The sequence below is a fragment of the Heteronotia binoei genome, chromosome 5 (assembly GCF_032191835.1).
Source record: "Heteronotia binoei isolate CCM8104 ecotype False Entrance Well chromosome 5, APGP_CSIRO_Hbin_v1, whole genome shotgun sequence".
Classification (NCBI taxonomy): Eukaryota; Metazoa; Chordata; class Lepidosauria; order Squamata; family Gekkonidae; genus Heteronotia; species Heteronotia binoei.
The window spans coordinates 51,086,150-51,105,779 of record NC_083227.1 but is presented as its reverse complement, the minus strand read 5'-3'; the positions used below and the strand labels follow the sequence as shown (position 1 = coordinate 51,105,779).

The 19,630-nt window shown below is 40.1% G+C and overlaps 2 protein-coding genes across 5 annotated transcripts in view; one reads left to right on the top strand and one right to left on the bottom strand.

Annotated features, from left to right (window-relative positions):
- ATXN7 (ataxin 7) overlaps positions 1–3,166 on the bottom strand; it is a 185,287-nt gene extending 182,121 nt beyond the window's left edge. For 2 of the 4 annotated variants that reach the window (XM_060239452.1, XM_060239456.1), the window contains exon 1: positions 3,041–3,166. In XM_060239452.1, coding sequence (XP_060095435.1) covers positions 3,041–3,077 — 37 coding nt within the window. In that variant the 5' untranslated portion in view covers positions 3,078–3,166. Of the gene's footprint in view, positions 1–2,795 lie in introns of all 4 variants that reach the window. The other 2 variants (XM_060239454.1, XM_060239455.1) reach the window with 2 other exon arrangements.
- THOC7 (THO complex subunit 7) lies at positions 3,062–19,628 on the top strand. The gene is made up of 8 exons (XM_060239459.1): positions 3,062–3,195; positions 5,630–5,747; positions 10,262–10,389; positions 10,914–11,000; positions 15,302–15,359; positions 16,285–16,351; positions 16,749–16,818; positions 18,673–19,628. The coding sequence occupies exons 1-8, from the start codon at positions 3,177–3,179 to the stop codon at positions 18,738–18,740; spliced, it is 615 nt and encodes a 204-aa protein (XP_060095442.1). The 5' UTR covers positions 3,062–3,176; the 3' UTR covers positions 18,741–19,628.
- Positions 19,629–19,630: the final 2 nt, after the last annotated feature.

The following is a 19,630-nucleotide window of genomic DNA, read 5'->3' as shown; positions in this document are numbered from 1 at the left end:
CAAAGGAAATCCAGTACTCTGAATACATGAACAACTACTTAGTTTTAAAACTGTCAGAAACAAAATGAAAAATGGAATTACTGAAAGAGAAGCTGTGTGCATAATCTGTTCAAAGATTTGAGACCTTGTTTCTTGAAAGAAAATACATGGATCCCACATAGTACAGCTCATGATTACTGCAATATCAAAGCCTGTGGATTCATAGACTTACAGCTCTCACTACCATCACTGTGGTTTTCAAGGCCTATCCTCCTACATGCTACTGCACCCTACAGTGCCTCTATATAGCTTCAATATGCCTCTAATTTCTTTTTTTCTTTCCAGAGATTTCCTTAGCTCTGTCTCTCTTTCCCACAGTTGTTCTCCCAAACCACTGCTGGATACTGAACCAGGTCCAGAGGCGGCTGTTTTGAAGAACAATAAGTCCAACAAGAACATGGGTAAAACAAGGCATGCTTCTGCCCCTCTGCCTGACATCTCCCAGCATGAACACTATTCCTCATTCCGCTGTCAGCAGCTGAAGCTTAAATTGTCACAAAACAGTAAGCAAATCTTACAGGCCAACATAAATAGGAAAATACAGTAATGCTGACATCAACTCACCCTTGTTTCAAATATACAACAAGATTTTCTGTTGCTATCTAGCCACGGGTTTTAAGGAATCCAGTTCCCAGTTACTGCCGCCCAATATCCCAGTTTTGACAATTTATATTTAATATCCAATATTAATATTTTGAGCCCCAAATGAGATTGGAAAGGTGAATTTTACCATCCAACTATCCTAAAGCTTTAATACTGTATTTAGAAGAAGACTAAATTCAGAAGAATCTTCCATACTGCTCATTTGCCAAGTTTTATGCTCTAATCTGAAAGATGGAGAAAGAATTCTGTGGCCAAATACTCTTCCTACTGATTAAATTTACCAAAGTTATAGAAATGTTCCCTGTCAACTCTTCTAAAGGTGATAACAGAAGCTCAGCTGTCCACATATTTGTGGAAAGCAGCAGAACAAAATCAAGTGTGGTAGTGAAATCAATGCAAAACAAAAGACAGCAGGAAGCAACAGATCAAACAGTGCTGAACAGCAAAGAAAATCTCAGATTCTAGACCTCAAAACTAAAGATAAGGCCTTATTAACCAATCAAGGGAAGAGGCAGCTCCATCAATGGAAATCATAACAATGACATAGCTACTAGCACAGTAGAAATAGTGTCAAGAAAAATGGTGGCAACCATATTAACAACAGCAGAAATACCAAATATGACAAAGGAATTAACAGAAAAGAATAAAAGAAATGGAAAGTGTTAGCAACTTCAGAAAAAGTGATGAGAATGAAGTGGTTTCTCAAAGTATTTATGCACAGGAAGCATAAAATCAGCACGTTAAATAATTTTGAAAGAAGAAGTTGTGTTAGCAATGGCAATCATGTCCTTAACATTGATGTGGAAAATATCATTGACAATAACAAGGTGGGGGCGGGGGTGCCACCACATCTATGGGAAGTAAAAGGCAGGAAACACTGTTAAAAGCTCTACTGGAAAGGGTGGAGCATTCAGTAATGGTGATAAGGAAAATTGCAAGAATTATTAAGACGACAAACATTACAAAATAATAATGAACAACATCAAACATAATGTACTGTTCTTAAATGGTGAATATGACGGTAATATGGCCAAGGGGAGTCGATCTCAGAAGAAAAGTAGGGACAAACATTGTTAGTACTCGGATGGGAATTCACCAAGGAAGTCCAGGGTTGCTATGTAGAAGCAGGCAATAGCAAACTACTTCTGTTCATCTCTTGCCTTGAAAACTGTACACGGCCACCATGAGTTGGCTGTGACTTGATGGCCCTTGACACATATAAGAGGGAGATGGAAGAACCGCAATAATAGAATTGCAGGTAACATGCAAGTCAAAACGCACAATGGGAAGAACTGCAATGAAAGAGCCACAAGGAAAGTCGTAAGATGATGGTAACGTGGCAAAATCTATTGGGATAATGCTACCTAGACAAGAAGCAGAAGCAATGCTGAAGTGCTAATAAGGGTGTCAGTGATGGAATGTAATGGTAGCATGAAGGTTTTGACGAACAATGCAATAGTTGTAATGTAGTCATGACACTGTAGAAGAAAAATGCTTTGACTATGGGACAATAGTGCAGTCAACAAATGAGGCCATGGTGATGATGACATCACAGTGCACACGGTGGTGGTAAAGGAGGTACAGAGGGGGGCTATGGTAGTAAAAGAAACCAAGGTGAGGAAGGTGACAACTAGAGAAGCAAGGTAACTGGCTATCAAGTAACATTGTGACAGCAGGAGGTTACAGCAAAAACAAGACCAATTCTGTTAGACACCAGTGGCAATGAGGACCACGACATGGTGGCATACAGGATAGGATGCAAATGTTGTAAATCAATAAATCAATCAATCACATGCAAAGGAAGTCACAGCAACCATAACCAGGATCATAACAGTAATAATACTGTTAACAGTGTCAACAAGTAGCAGAGGCAACCATTGTTGAAGTAATAATACTGATCAGTGGATTACAAGAAAAAAACTGGGGCCATGACATTTGACTTGCCACCACATAAATATTCAGCAGGGGCAAAGGTGGCTACACTATGGGCCAACACCACAGACTCGGTGCAAAGGTCAGCAAAGGTGATATGGCCAGCGGCCAAGGCAAGCCAAACCACGGAGGGAGCTCCCCCCCCACACACACACCGCAGATGAGGGCTGGGTTGAACCCTCCTCAGCCAGCCCCCTCTGCTGTCCCTTGTTTGCCCTCACCTGGCGAGAAAGGAGCCCGACTGGGCTGGAGGAGGCCGGGGGCCCACGGGGCGAGGGCACACTTGGCGGGCTACGTCGGCACTACTGCTGCTGCCGTTGCTCGCGTTCGGCTGCCGAGCCAGGCCTGGCTACCCCCCTGTCCTCGTCCCCCACACTCCTCGCCCCGTCTCGGCGCGGATCAGGCCCCAGCCACCACCACCACCGACGACGACGCCACCTCCTCCCCCTCCATGGCCGCCGCTTACCCGGCTGCCGCCGTCGCTGTTGCTGCTGCTGCTGCATTGTGGGAAGCGGCAGCCTGAGCCGGACCCACCTCACTCGCCGCCGCCGCCCAGACCGACTCCAGCAGCAGAAGCCGCCGCCGCCACCTTCGCCATCGCTATGGGCGCCGTAACTGATGGTAAGGAACGGACACCGGCCCGGCAACGAGGGGCGACGGCCGGCGGGGACCCTCCTTCCTTCCTTCCTCCGCTGCCTCAGACTGCACAGCCACGTTTTCTCTCCCTGGGCGGGCAAGGCCTTCCCTTATGCCGGCCGCTTCACCGGTCGCGCTTAGTCTGTTCCTCTCGCCTCATTTTTTTACCTTCTAAAGAGCTTCCCCCGCCATTTCAGGGTTAGGGGAGCTCTCGTCCTTCCCCCGCCTTGGCGCCTCCCCAGCCTCAGCCACCCTCTTTCTGGGGCTTACGATGGAGCTTCCCTCGCTAAATATATAAAAAGTCCCCTACTGGGCTTCCCCTCCCCCGGGTCCTGCTTCTTCGTAGGTCTTAAACTAAAAGGGGGTGGGGGGAGGTGCCGTTTAATTAAATCTAATTCTCTCCTAACTTTCACTCCGAATCATCTTTACTTGAAAACCTTTTCCCGCTAGCTCACCTCCCTGTTCACCCGCCCAACGCCTCGTGTTAGCTTTGGAAAGCTCCGCGCAGACCCAAACTCTTAAGACTGCGGACTTGTGGACGTTTACTGGCAATTATTCACTTACTTCCCAGTGAACTTGAACTTGCACGAGGATCGGGCTGCGCGCTTTTCTGGAAGTTTTCAGAAGCTTCATTGGGTGCCAGATTATTTTTGCTTGTAAAGTGGCCTAAACGTTCACTCAGCTACTCGCCCTGTTTTGTGAATCATCTCTTAGGCTTGATTTCCACAGAAACCTTTCGTCTCTGCCCTAAATGTGACCCTTTTTTACAGATTGGAATGTTTTCCCCTCAGCCCCCCCCCCCCCAAAGCTTCTGAATTAAAATACATTATTTATTGTTTAACCGGTGCAAATTTTGTCTAAAGGTAGTATATTGTGATGTGTGGAATAATTTGTTGGAGGGTTCATTGTTTTCAGTGTTATAAAGCTTGTTTTAAATATTCAAATATTCTGCTAATTGTGCACTTTCTACCTTTCAGAAGACAAAAACTAGATGGGTGTGTTAAGGCAATACAGCATGAGTCAGTTTGCAGCATGCTCATTCTTTAATATTTTTAACAGTTTTGCATATCAAAAACTAAGGGATTTGCCCTTACCTGGATAGCCCAGGCAAGCCCAATCTTGTCAGATCTTGGAAGCTAAGCAGGGTTGACCCTGGCAAGTACTTGGATGGATGATCTCTATAGAAAACCAGGGCTGTGACTGCAGAGGCAGCAAGTAAGCTGCTCCGATTGTTCTTGCCTCCCACTAGGAGTCGCCAGAAGTCAGGCATGATTCCCAGGCCTGCATGCACATGCAGGCACTCAAAATACACAGACCTTTAAAAAACCCCTAAGGCATTTATCTTTTTAAATTTCATAAAAAGAGCAAGTAGTACAGTTTTATATGCTAACTTGTAAAAATACATTATGTGTTGTTAATGCAGGAAAATAAGTTTAGTGTTGACAAAAAATATTGTATATGTTTCAGTTTTTCTTCACATTTCCAGGAATGTTGCATCTCTACCTTAAACATGCCAATTTCCTGATCGTTCCCTTCTTTTTTTCCTCCTGTAGTTAACTATTTATTCTCATGCTTTGTCTTATCAGGGTTTTTAGATGCCCCCCTCCCCTTTTGGTTAATTTACAGATTAATATTTTTCTACATATGTAGGGAATACTCAAATTATTCAGAAGCTTCAGCCTTGGCATGATTTGCTGCTTTTATTACTGGCATGAAACTGGCACTGTGCTATTGAATGTAGTTGTGAAATCATAAGCTCCTGGTGTGACATTGTGTACCTTGAGCTAGTGTGGTGCAGTGGGCTAGGATTTGGGTGTCCTGGGTTCAAATACCCACTCTGCCTTGGAAGTTGGCTGACCTTGGGCTAGTCACATATACAGCCTAACTTACCTCACAGAGTTGTTGTGAGGATAAAATGGAGAAGAGGAGAGTGATGTTAGTTGTTTTGGGTCCCCACTGGGAAGAAAAGTGGGGCAATAAATTGCAATAAATAATAAACAGTTGTGACCCTAGTGCCTCCATTTAATCTTCCCTTCATATCTTGTTTTCCTGTACATAAATGTTGATTGCCTTGTTTTCCCATTCACTCTGCCCTTTAAGCTTATTCTACATGGAAGACCTAGTTGTATTTGATTCTAAATAAGGTTTAATTTTTTATTTAAAAATCTCAGCCTTTATGTGCTTCTGAGGCCTCATATGCCTGCATAAATGAAATCACAACTGTTGATGATGTAATTATAATGTAGATATTGTTAATAGAGTGCTGATATATCAAATAGGAAATCCTATATTGGATGCAATCTTACAAATACTTACTTTGAAGTAACTTGCATTGAGATTAGGATTGCAAACAGGTTTGGAGTCAAGTAATAAACAGCATGTTTACATTGCTCTTCTAAAAATATGTTTCCTACTTTAGATGAAGTTATTCGCAAGCGACTTTTGATTGATGGAGATGGTGCGGGTGATGACAGACGGATAAATTTGTTGGTGAAGAGCTTTATCAAGTGGTGCAATTCTGGATCTCAAGAAGAAGGGTATTTTGCTTCCTGTTATCTATTAAAAGAAAGGAGGAAAGGTTCATCTAGCCCTGAAACTGTATGGCATCAGTTCATTTTAAAAGATTGTAGGAAATGTATCCAGTTGCAGATACCAGAAAACAAATTTACACCCAAAATTCATGATTAGAATAAAGAGGTATTTGAAAAAATAAATGTCTGAACTGTCTAAATATGTAGCCAGTTAATGACTGAGAACAAGCTGCATTGCACCAATGATCTATCTGATATTTTCAAACATCCCTGTGCAATGCTGTGAACAGTTTTGTAGCTATTGGCAATGGGTTTTACAGACCTTGTTGACAGCTATAACACAGGCTGACTAAGCAGCTACAAAACTGTTCACAGCATTGCACAGGGATGTTTGAAAATATCAGGTAGATCATTGGAAAAACAATTTATTGATTTGAGCCTCTAGAAGACGCTCTGAGAGCCTTCATGTTGCAATCATTTTTATTGCAATAAATGCATAGAGTTGCCACCCATTTCTTGGGGGCAGCAGATCAGATATATTCCACCAAGATTGCACTTGTATTGGCACAAATATCACAACCCTCTCATTGAGCATGCTGTATTTTGTACCTAGGGAAATGTAATTCTGCCTTCAGATAATAGACCTATTAGTTAAGCAATTGTCATGTGGAATGCGACTGTGCAAGAGTTGCAAGAACTTGAGGTATTGACTGTGATATGAAAGGTAGTGACATAACGCAATTCCTATTCATACATCACTATTTTTAATGGTGGAGGCTGAGTTGTTTCCCCACTCTACTGTTTCAGCACATGAATACTAATTTAGCCTTTAAAAACAGCAATCCCAATGTAGACACGCCCCTCCTTTTTTTTCTAAATGAAGCCTTTATATTACTTTTATTCCTTTTGATTTTTTGAGGGCTGCATGCTCCCCTTTTCTAGCAATGGATTGCACAATCGTGCTATCTATGGGCAGGGGCTCTGGCTCAGTGGTAAAGCTTTGTATGCAAAAGGTTCCAGGTTTAACCTCCAGTTAAAATGATCAGTTAGTAGTGATGTGAGAACAGTACAGCATCTTGTCCGTTACATAAGAATTGGGTATTTTGGTATGGTTTCTAAACAGGGACTTTTATATTTATTTATTTATTCATTCAGTTTACTGAATCACCCCATCCTGGCCTAAGCCGGACTCTGGGCAATGTACAAAAAAACCCAGTATATAAATTAAAACAGTACAATAATACAAATTAAAACAGAAGATTTCTAAAACCCTGATAGCATCCTGGTGATTTTGTCCTTCAGCCAGATCATTAGAGCATACGGAGTGGGAGGGGTGGGGAGGAGGAAAGAAAAGGTGCTAGCCATTGCTATCTTCAATCAAAAGCCTGGCTGAACATATCTGCCTTACAGGCCCTGCAGAATTGCATGATATCCTGCAGGGGCCAGATGTCCTCTGGCAGAGAGTTCCACCAGGTAGGAGCCAGAACTGAGAAAGATCTGACTCTTGTTGAGGATAGCCTGACCTCTTTAGGGCCAGGGATCACCAGCAAATTCCTTTCAGCAGAGCATAATGCTCTTCCAGGGACATAGTGGAGGAGATGGTCCCGCAGATACATTGGTCTCAGACTGCTTAAGGACTTAAAGGTTAAAACCAACAGCTTGGATCTGACTCGGTACTCAATCGGAAACCAGCGAGCCAGGACTCACACCACTGCATTAAGGACCTGTTGGAGTTTCTAGGCCAGTCTCAAGGGTAGGCCAGTGTAGAGTGAGTTAGTACTCTAATCTAGATATGACCGTTGCATAGATCACTGTGGCTAGGTCTGAACACGACAGGAGGGGAGCCAATTGCAGGGCTTGGTGAAGATGAAAAAACACCACATTTGGCAATAAGCGTGACTTGGGCCTCCATAGAAAGTGAGGTATCCAAGGTCATGCCCAGGCTCTTGACGGACAGGTGCTCCATCAAGGGCCGGTAGTCTGTGCTTCAGCAAAACAGCACTCAGGACCCTATTGACATCAGAAGAGAGCAGGTTGAAAGAATCACACACTGATTCCAAAAACGACCAAAGGGCATCTAGTTCTTTACTGTATCAATATTGGCAGGCAAGTCCAGTGGAGCGATTCAACTTTATCTGCACAAAAGCTCATAAATTCCTCTGAACTAATGGTTGAATTCCTATATCTGTTTAGGTCCCTTATAGAGAGGGATGTTAAAGACCAGATCACCCTAAATAATTGTGCTTGGTGTGAGCTAGTAAACATGATGGAGGCTGAGTACACTTCTCCTTCACAGTCTTCACTGCTACCTCATAGGTTTTCATAAACACCCTATGAGATGCTCTTGCCACTTCAGCCCAGGTCTGCCACCAAACTCACTCAAGTCGTCTAAGTTCCTGCTTCATCTCCCTATGTTCCACCGTATAACAAGGGGATGTTTTTTTCCTGGGAGCTTAAAGGATGTTGGGGGGCAACCTTGTCAGTGGCTTCAGTGAGACAGGAATTCCAATCTCCTATCAGCTCATTTAACGAGATTCCAGAAGACTGTGAATCTCGCAGAGCATTCTGGAATCCAATGGGATCAATTAGTCTCCACAGGTGAGCATAAATCTGCTCTCCACCGAGACAGGGAGGAGTAGAAATGTCCAACTAGGCCTTCAAAATCAAGTGATCTGACCATGGTACCTCTTCCTTTGAGGTTAAGTCCACATCTCATCTACCCCCATGCCAAAGATCAGATCCAGGGTGTGGCCTGCTTGATGCGTTGGGCTTGAAACAATCTGGTTGAGTCTCAGTGCCGCCATAGAAGACACCAGATCCAAAGCCTGAATGGAGGCGTCCCCATGGACGTTGAAGTCCCCAAGAATTAATATTCTTGGGAACTTTCAAGGCTATATCATAAAAATGAAAATATGATTGGGCAGGCATCCATTAACAGTATGGATGAGCCTTTGCAGTTGGGAAAAGGTTATCACAAAAAGTCAACCAAAGCTGGAGGTAGATAAGACAACTGCCTAGTTGTCTTAGCATTTTTCAAAAACAATGTGGTAAAAGAGTACTGACGAAGAACACACATTGATGTGATATATGTTAAAATCATCAGTTTTAATTGTAAACTGTTGATTGTTGATTATGACACTTCAGGGTGTGCATCATAAAAGTCATGTTGTCTTAGAAGGTAGTACAAGCCCACCAAAGGTGAGGTTAAATGCATTAGTTATGGCTTTCAGTTTATTAATATTTTGCTGATTAACCATTTGATTTAATAGTCAAACATTCATGTTAGATATATCCAGGTGGGCAGCCGTGTTGGTCTGAAGCAGTAGAACAAAGCAAGAGTCAAGTTGCATCTTTAAGACCAACAAAGTTTTATAAAGAATGTAAGCTTTCGTGTCTCAGGTTAGATATGTTTGCATTTTTATATTGCCTGAGGATACAATCCTTTCATTTGGTAATCAGCACTCAAAAATGTTGCTGTAGCTACATTGATGTCAGAATAGTCTGTGTAAAGTAGAAGTCGTGGTTATGGAGCAGACTAGGATTTATGAGGGAAACTCATTCAGAACCCCACTCAAGCATGGAAGCTTTCTGGGTAACTTTAACTCAGTCTGTATCTGTCAACCTAAACCATCTCACCACATTGCTGTGAGGATACAATTGGGCATATGGGAGAACTGTGTGCTATCCCTCCTTGGAAGAAGGGTAGGATAAAATTGTAAAAAGAATAAACATTGCCTTTAAAGATATTTTAAAGATCTCCTTTCCATGCCACTTTAAAGGTGATAATAGCAGCAGCAACCGCTATGCAGATTAACATAATTGCAGATTGCGTGTAGAAACATGTTTTTTAAGTAGCTGATTGAGACCAACGTTTGGGATGCTCTTTTACTTCATCCTGCTGATGATTTTTCAGCATCCATAATTGTACAAAGTTTATTTGGGAGTCAAGATGTGGTTAAGATGCCAAATCAGTCGGATTGGGATTGGACAGTAAATGGTTGGGAAGGATTAATGACAGAAGGTAGTATTTGCTATCAATTTTTATACAAGCAAATAAAGAGTAGTATCTTCTAAACCCAATCTAGAGATTGGGTTAACTGCTCTAAGTCTCTTTCACATCATCCTTTTGCCCATCCCAAATACAGGATTAAAGGGAGCTTCCATTCCCTTTTTACAAGCATTTCCTCATTGTAATTAAACTATATCTGTTAGTCTGGACTTTAAAAAATAACAATATAATAGCTCTGATAATAGGGTGTAAAAGGGATCATCTTTGCAATTACTGGTTTTATATCATGATCCCATTTTGAAATACTTGTAATTAAATTACAGAAAATACCAGAATGAGCAGGTTTGCTTTGCAGATAAACAATTTATAAAACAGAAACCATGTTTATTAATGTTCATTTACACTGAATTTCAATCCATACTATATCCAGTGAGAATCATTGCAATATAGGCATAAAATACCAGCTTCTTTAAATGCATTAACAAAAAAAAACTTGTCTGATTTTTTTTAGCTATACCCAGTACCAGCGCATGCTGAGCACTCTGTCACAGTGTGAATTTTCAATGGGAAAAACTTTACTTGTGTATGATATGAACCTCAGAGAAATGGAAAATTATGAAAAAATCTACAAAGACATAGGTAAACAACAGTTGCATTTCTCCTGAATATTAGTGTCACATAAAGTGTGATTTTATAAGAAGTGGCTCATAGAGACATTTTTATTATAGTTTATTGTGTTAACTCTGCAGGGTGTTATAATCCTTCTCTCATCCATTCTCACAACAGTCCTTTAAAGTAGGTTGCCTTGATTCCTGTTTTATATATTAAAACATAAAACTGCAGTCTAGATGCCAATTACACCCTTGTTTGGGACTTAATCCTAGAATCACATCCTAGACTCTTGCTAGTAAAAGCGCTAGATTTTGTGGATTGTAATATAAGTGTATTGCCTATTTATCTGCTCTTCTACATAATTATTAATTTTAGAAGATTTGCATTTTTGGCATGTTAGCAGTCATTATGTATTGAAATATACAATCCTAGACAATAAAATATCCTAGATATTTTATTTAATGTTAGTCCTTATGTTTCAGTTTAAGAAATAGGCATAATGACCTCATGAACCTGGCTTTACAATACTTTTTGTGTTATTTCTCTTAAAGAAAATAACATAGCTGCAGCACATGAAAAAATTGCTAAGTGCAAAAAGCAGATTCTTCAAGCAAAAAGAATACGAAAAAATCGCCAAGGTAAGGATTCACTTTGCAGTTAGTAACTGTTAGTTTCATACATTTGTGACAAAGCTAGATTCAAATGTTACAATAAACTGTAGTTCTGTTTAAGCCACAGTTTGGTGCACAACTTTGGTTACTGCTTGTCATTGTTGGCTGGTTGCAGTAAAGCAAAAGTGTTTGGAGAGAAGACTAGGAAAAGCCAAGCTTCCTCCTTCTTCTCATTTTTGATCAAAGGTCATCTGTCTCCGGCTGCTTTCTGTCTAGCTACTTTACTGAATTCCTGAACTTTTTGACTTTGAAGCAGATGTTTTACAGGCTTCTCCATCTTTGTATCTTGCATTGATCAGCCCTACTCTCCCTTCCTGTCCTGCTACTTAGTGCATCCCCTATTCTGAAACAAAATAGATCTTTTACAGCCCAAACCCTTCTCTCTCTTGCCCTTTCTTTGCCTTTTAAATTCCCCCTTTGGAGAGGCTGAAGTCTTTGAAACACATTCCTGATTTGTGAGTCATCATTAGCAGGGAGAGAAGAGAGAAGAATGGAAGGGAGTATCTTCAGAAAGTACTATTAATAGCTGGAGCATCCTATTGGTCTGTTCTTCCATCTCTGTGTGCAGAAAGCTGAGTTATGTCAGTGTTGCTGAACAAATTAGGGTTTCTGTGCTCAGACAAGCCAGCAGAACAAGATGAAGCATAATTCCAACAAAACAGAGGCGCTGTGTGGGGTGCAGGTCTGGCCCAGAAACGGATATCTCCTAGGGTTGCCAGGCCCTACCTTTGATCCAGCAAGGGGCTCCTGGGTTCTCCCTGGAATTTTCTGATGCGCATACTTTGTGCACACAGCATGTTGATGTCACCCAAAAGTGACATCATCATGCCACCAATGTTTTGCAGCGATGATCTAGGTTTTGGGCAAAACTCTATGGCTTTGTGCCCAATTTACCATAGAATTTTGTCAAAAACCTTGTAATGTGGCAGCAGCAGCGTGATGATCACTTCTGGATGACATCATCACATTTCAGGGCATTTGCAGACGGGGAGGAGCCAGAAAAACGGGAACCCCCACCCAGGCTGGGGGTGTTGGGAACCCTAATATCTCCTGTTACAAATCGGGTTGCACTCCTCCCTATAGCTTCATGGTTTGGGAATACTGGTGGATCTGGGTCTTCTACTGGATAAACAAGTGGCAGTGGTGGCTAGGGTACCTTTCACCAGCTGTATCCGGTGAGCTAATTGTGACTGTTCCACTGTCCATCTTACCACTGTGGTGTATGCCCTGGTTTCCATCTTACCACTGTGGTGTATGCCCTGGTAATGTCTAGATTGGTGAAAAGTGCTGTGTGCTGTGGTTGCTGCTGATTTACGGCAACTCAGTAGGGTTTTCCTGGCAAGAGAGTAACAGGTCATTTGCTATACATGTTCATTGGAGGCTTTTCCGGTATTGGTACTATGTTCCAGTGTTAGCTGGGGCTACTCAGGATCTACACTCAGGTAGTAAGGGACAAATCTGCAACTTGCACATGGTTCTAGTTATGCCCAATAAAACTAAAACTTGAGTAATAGCTGCCTGTATTCTACATTCAGTCACATTTTGACAACTTTTCTATTTTGCCCATACACATCCAGATTTGTCCAAATGTGGGTTTTGTGCATAGTGTATGTACATTTAGTTTGATTACAACAGAGCATATTCTGATGGTTAAAAGTTAATTAGGGTGAGAACACTGCATTTTTAAATGAATTTTGACAAAGAATGGTGTATAAGGCTTTTATTAACAAACGATTATTGATGCAAATAGACAAGGTACATAAGGATGATAACACAATGGTCAGGGAATATATGGGTGTTAATGGTTGCATTGAATGTTTGTGAACTGAGTGCTCACTAAATGCAAAGTTATTTACATGACACTTATTTGTTACATGAGTGATGAATGCACATGGTATGACAACAGTGCTAATTCTGAAATACCATTCTGGCCAAGGAAGAGATAGGAATCTTTAGTGGTGCTTTGAAGATACTCCGATTTCCTAAATTTCCCGAACATCTCTATTTCTGTCCTTTCCTTCTAGAGAAAGTAAGCAAGTACTGCTACAATGTCTGTTAGTGCAGTGTCTTTTAACTGGGAGGAAGGTGCAGGACTTTGGAACAGGCAGTTGGTCAGGAATCAAGAACAGCAGCAAGGCCAGACAGACACCACTGTCTTACCAGTTGTTGCAGCAACCTCATTGGTTCCTGGGATGCCACAGCATAGTTGCCCAGATAGTGGAGATGCAGCAACAGAGAACATATATAGAATCCTTATCTGAACCAGAACACTGGTCCAAATCATTCAACCAATGGAATGTTACTATTCCTTGTGGAGGCAAATCAGAATGGTGAGGAACTTGTGATGCAACCTAGCCCCATAGGTTAGCAAATTGTTAGAAACACTTGCAGAAAAGTGGAATAAGCTTGCACCCTAAGGCTTTTTCCTCTACTACATCTTGGTTCAATATCAAGAGTGAGGTCACTAATAGCATTTCCTTTACAAAAATTAGGTGTTCCCTTAATATCAGCTAAGACTAAAAGTATGTCTACTGAACTATCCCAGCTTGATTTTTTTTTTAATTATGGAAAGCAGCTACTAGTTAAGTTGGAAAGCATGGTTGCAACTTGGAGTGTTACATATGGCTAACAATATATAACTGTACATGTCAATTAAACAAGCAATCTGAACAAAGTCCTTTAAAATACTATATAGGTATTTTGATGATGAGATTCTTATTGCTACCCACCTGGCAGGTACTCTGGGTTTAGGACAGGCTAAAAATTCAAATAAATATCTTTAGGTACATCAAGAAATCTCTGAATGAGGAAAAAATGACCATGTCTAATCAAACAACATATACTTTAAATATTTAACAACATCCTGAGCTGTGTATTCCAGGAAGTTTCTCCAGAGGGATTTGTAAAGAATAAGGGAAATGATTGGTTCCACTATAGTTAGGTAAACAAGTAAAACACAAACTGTATAAGAGAAACTGGGCAACATTACCCATCCCCCACTTGTTACTTTTGAGATTTACTTGTGAAAACATTTGTTTATAAAGGCTGAAAATTCTGAGAACCGCATAGTGAATTTCATGCACTGATAAATGCGTTCTCCACATCTCTGCATACCCACTTGAATGGTAAAATCAGCACTCCCTGAGAAGAAAGGTTTGGGTATGTAAGAAATTCATGAGCTACACAAAAATAACAGTAATAATAACAATAAGAGCTTATCAAGAAAGAAAAAGGCCATCTCTGGTTATCCAGTTTACTACAAAGATAAACCACAAAAGATAAATTGAAAGTGTAACTCAAAGTATAATTCTCCCGAACCCTATATAAAGTTTTTTCCCAACACTTGGGCACAAATATGAGAACTGTACAGTTGGTTTCCATCTATTTGCTTCTCAAATAAGATGCTTTGTGATTTCTTTTTAATGAGGATGTTCTGCAAGTATTTGAAAATGGGTGCCCATAATATAGGCTGGATCCCAACCAGTGGTTCTGCAAGGGCAAGGACTTCCATTCAAGAAGCATGATGCTGCTATCTCTGAGACGCTTTAGCTTCCCACAAGAGAGGGGAGATAGGAAAATCACACTCTTTGACCAGAAGTCCTTGTGCCCATGAAAATGCTGGTCAGGATCCAAGTCTATATGTTCAAGTTGCCATTACTTTATGAAATATTTGCATTCATTTAGAAAATACAATGCAAAGATGTTCATAATTGCCAGTTCTCAAAAAAAGAAGAAGAAAATAGCAGTTATTAGGATGCTAAATGGCAAGTAAAGATAACTGCATGTATATTGAACAGAGCTTGGGAGGAGGAGGTACAGTGTACTTGTAGGATATTGTTTACTTCATGTGGTTCTAGAGGTTTGTAATGAGTAACAAATTTGTGAGTAAGAGATAAAGTAGATCCACAGCTCTTCTGTTAGGGAAGGAATGTGAATCCCTTAATTGCGAGTTACAGGCATAAGAAGGGCTGGGAGCAGTCACAACTCCCTCTCAGCTCTGTTTAATAAAAGTGAGAGGAATAACAAGGAAAGAGGTTTGTGTCTGATGTTTGTGAGCTGGACTTAAATAAGTGAATGGGTCATTAAGATGTAGGGAATGATTGGGATGTGGGTTGGGTTATTTGGCATGAAATCAAGGGTTATCTAAAACAACTGAACTAGACTCCTCTGTAATCCTAATTGTATTGTTTTAAGCAGCCTGTAAACCTACATAAATGCATGAGTGAATACAATCTTTTCCTAATTTATAATCCATGTTATATTTCCAGAATATGATGCCTTGGCTAAAGTAATACAGCATCATCCAGATCGGCATGAAACACTGAAGTAAGTGTGGTTTAACTATTGATACAAAAACACTTGTTTAATATGGTTTTATTAGATACTGTCACATTTTTATAAAGTCAGATAGTATGAAGTGGCAATCACAAGACAGGAATTTCAAAGGATGGTATTAAACTACTTACAGAAGATTTCAACTAAGATATACAGAGAGAGAGAGAAAACTCAGTTAATATTGCCTTTTGGGGTTTCATCTTTCTGCCTAGTCAAGGGTCAGGAACCATACTGAGCTTTCTGGGCATCAAGATTTCCTTATGTGTTGGCTGTAGTGTGGCTTGTAAAGAGATGTGAAGGCATATGAAGACTTCAGAAGAGAACATCTGTGTGTGTTTCTTTTTTTTCAATTGTTCCAACAGAAATCAAACATCTCTGCACTAAAGATGCACTAAAATTTTTCTTGTAAATTATTCCAAGAGATAAAAAATATTTCATAGACTTTAGTGCTTCCTAAAATTTCCAATCTTTCTATCAGAATAGTTGTACATTTTAAAGAAGTCCTCAGGAGGGGAGATCACTCCGTCCCCACAGATTTTTCCCCAGGCCTTCACACATTTAAGAATAACCCCTATTGCTACAGCTAACAAATTTCAGCCAGAATGCAAAGGAAGCAACAGGGGAAATATGACCAAACAAAATAAATGCTGAATCCAGACTTTGGAGATAATTGGTTCATAATTAGCCTTGAAGTCCCAAATAATGGAAATGCATACTCCAGCCTCCCCATTTCCAGACCTCAGCTCTATTCATCCAATGCTGTAGCTTTATTTTTCAAGGCACATTTCTATCTCTCTGTCAGTTTGAGTGTTGCTCAAACATACTGTAAGGTTAATAATTATGACCTTGCCTTCCCATATTTTTTAAACCATCATTGATAAAAGTACTGTATATTCACTGACAAATTTGTTTGCAGGCAGTTAGAAGCTCTAGGAAAAGAACTTCAGCATCTTTCTCACATTAAAGAAAATGTTGAAGATAAAGTAAGTATATCATTTTTTCCCTCATCCTGTTATGAGATGCTTACATATATTTAGAACCAGGGAGTAGCCATGTTTGCTTTCAGTGCAATAGATTAACAGGGCTTGTATGGTATCTTAATGAGTAACATATTTTCCCTGTAGCAAGCGTTCATAGTCTTGAGTCCAGTTGCATCTCAAAAAGTGGTCTGTAGTCCAGAAAAGCTTATGATGTTTCAGTTTATTGTTATAGTCATTGACCAGAACATTTTAGCAAGTTTATGATGGAATAAAAGTGTATTAGCTTTTAAGGTGCTATGAGACTCATCTTTAACTATGTGAGCATTCAACAGTATGTAAGAGAGAGAATTTCAAGGAAAGTATTCCTATGCTTCACTATTTTTTGTTTCTTTTGTTTCAGTTGGAGCTGAGACGAAAGCAGTTTCATGTCCTTTTGAGCACCATCCATGAACTTCAGCAGACACTGGAAAGTAAGTTGTTCTGTTTTCATATCTAGATGTATCTTGCTTTCCTCTCCTATAGGTGTAAGGTGGAATCCCAAGTCTGCAAGCAGAATTAGGTTTGTGCCATTGGGCTTTCGACCTTCCTCCTCTTAATGCAGTGTCTCCTGGAAGTAGGGGGAATTTGCAGAAATGGCAGGTACTGTGGCATGATGAAGATGGGGAATCAGAAATTGGAGGCTTGTCTTTGTGCAAATTGATAGAACCTTTTGATAGTACCTTTTGATAGAACCCAGAGTCTTAAGGTAATCTGCAGCACTGCCTGTATGAGTAGAAGGAATAGAATTTGGGATATAGCTTTTGAGTTTTTAAATTTATTATATATATTATGTGTTTTAAGTTTTAAAATTTACAGAAATCACAAGCCTAGCAATATCTGCTGCTATTTTTTTTGCAAATAACACAAATGTCTGTCTGTCTAGATCCATTGCAAGAAAGACGCATGCATTGTAGCCCTAGACTCTTTTGCACATTATAATGGGGGTGGGGGGAACTTTACTAAATTCACCATGTTGAGGTACATATCATTTCTTCAGCTTAAATATTTTAATGCCTGAAATAATTGAAACTTATCAGTCTTGATTATGAGTTGCCCTAGGCTCTGTTGCACATTATAATGGGGTGGGGGGCTTTACTAAATTTGCCATGTTGAGGTACATATCATTTCTTCATCTTAAATATTTTAATGCCTGAAATAATTGAAACTTTTTAGTCTTGATTATGAGTTGCCTTTTTTCTCAGTTTTATCTTAAAACCTCTAGCAAATGCTGATTTTAGTATATTAGCCCAAATATAAACATGCAAGGGGGGGAAATGTGTGAAAAGTGTAACATTTGCTGGTCTAACTTCTATTGAAAATTTTGCCGCAAATCTGCTGAGGGGAAAGATCATTAGCTTAGGTCCTAACTTAAGTGTTCTGCTGACAAAAGGTACTTCTACTTGCAAGGCAGGGTGTTACCTTCACCAATTACAGTTCACTAATGTGACTCCTGTTACATCCCTGTACTATCCATGAGAGCCTATTGACTCCCAAGTTGCAGCAGAGGGAGAATTTACATAGCATATGATCTAAGCCATTGTAAATTAGCTCTTAAAGTGGTCTGAATCAACTGGGTAGACTACATCAGGGGTGGCCAAGGGTAGCTCTCCAGATGTTTTTTGCCTACAACTCCCATCAGCCCCAGCCAGCATGGCCAATGGCTGGGGCTGATGGGAGTTGTAGGCAAAAAACATCTGGAGAGCTACCCTTGGCCACCCCTAATGGAACTGTTGTTTTTTGATATACTGGTGGAACCAGCTCCCTTTAGACGTTCGGGCCCTGCCGGATCTGTTGCTATTCCAGAGGGCCTGTAAGACGGAGCTGTTCCACCAGGCCTATGGCTGAGGCAGGCAGATGTCCTTACCTTATTATACCATCAAATTGGCCTCCCTGCACTGTCGGTCCAGTACGATTGATTTCCTGACACCAAAGCTGTATTTAACTCATGTCCACACCATTCCATGCTGCACTGAAATCAATATTAAGTTAACATTAACCTGTTTAAATTTTAGTTTAAATTTTAATCTGTTTTTAATTGTTTGATTCTGTTTCATTGTTGGCTTGATTGTTTTATTGTGTTGGAACCCACCCTGAGCCCATCATGGGATAGGGCAGGCTATAAATCGATAGAAATAAATAAAATAAATAAATACTTACCTAATGATCAACAGTAGTTTTTATGAGGTAAAGTGGCAATTATCAAATAGCAAACATTTTAGCATTGTCTGTATATAAAAAAATCCACTATCACCCGAGTGTTCTAAATAACAAAAACAATGTTTCAGATGATGAAAAGCTTTCAGAAGCAGAAGAATCCTCAGACAATCCAATGGCGGTGGAAGATAAACAGTAGATGGACTTTGATTTAACCTCTGAAGCTTGGAACAACATTCCCCTTTCCTCAAAATGGATGAATACCTAGGAATTTGGATTTTTAGATATTTTTTTCAACAGGAAACTAAAATATGCTTCAATTAATTTTTGTGAATTTGTCCTAATGTTTGAAATCTGTCTTTACATTTTATATAATACATTGTTAGAATTGTGTTAAAAGCTGTTCAAGTTTCTATTTACATAGTGTAGAAATGTTATTCTAGAATTTTGCTACTATTTTAGGCATGTGTTATCCTAAGCAGTACTGCACCCTTCTAAGTCAATTTATTTGGGCTTCAGAGAGTGTAACTCAGTTTAGGACTGCAGTGTAAAGCATGAAATATCTGTCCATGGAGTGTAACAGCTTGTCCAGTTGTTACTTTTCCATGTGGAGCAGTTCCTCTGCACTGACACAGCTCTCTTTCCTTCAGTGTCTTTCTTATTCACTTCATATTTTAAAAAGCAGCAAAATCTTGAGCATTCAGAACCATTTGAATCGTTGTCAGTAAGCAAAGGATTATCCTTGTCTTCTAAGTGCCACTTCCTGTGAGATAACAATGCACCACTGCTGAAATATAAATATAACTAACTTGAAATCCTTTCTACTTTTACCATCCCAGATTGGAATCAGCAACAACATCTACATGGAAAACACATATTTTTAAGTTTATGCTTCTTTGTAGTCCTTAAGGAAACCCTTTGAAACTGCTTAGAGGACTGAAGTATCTTGTTTCCCAAAGATTCACATTGTTGTAGCTCTGCACTTCTCAGAGCCAGTAATTGTATGGATTTTTCACTGATGTTATCCAAGAGATTATCCACCTAGTGAGAAATAGGTATTAAAAAACTGACGTATAGCAAAAGAAAAGT

Coding starts and splice junctions, on each gene's coding strand:
- THOC7 (XM_060239459.1), top strand. Junction 10,390..10,913: donor AAAAATCTACAAAGACATAG/GTAAACAACAGT, acceptor TTTCTCTTAAAG/AAAATAACATAGCTGCAGCA. Junction 11,001..15,301: donor AATACGAAAAAATCGCCAAG/GTAAGGATTCAC, acceptor TTATATTTCCAG/AATATGATGCCTTGGCTAAA.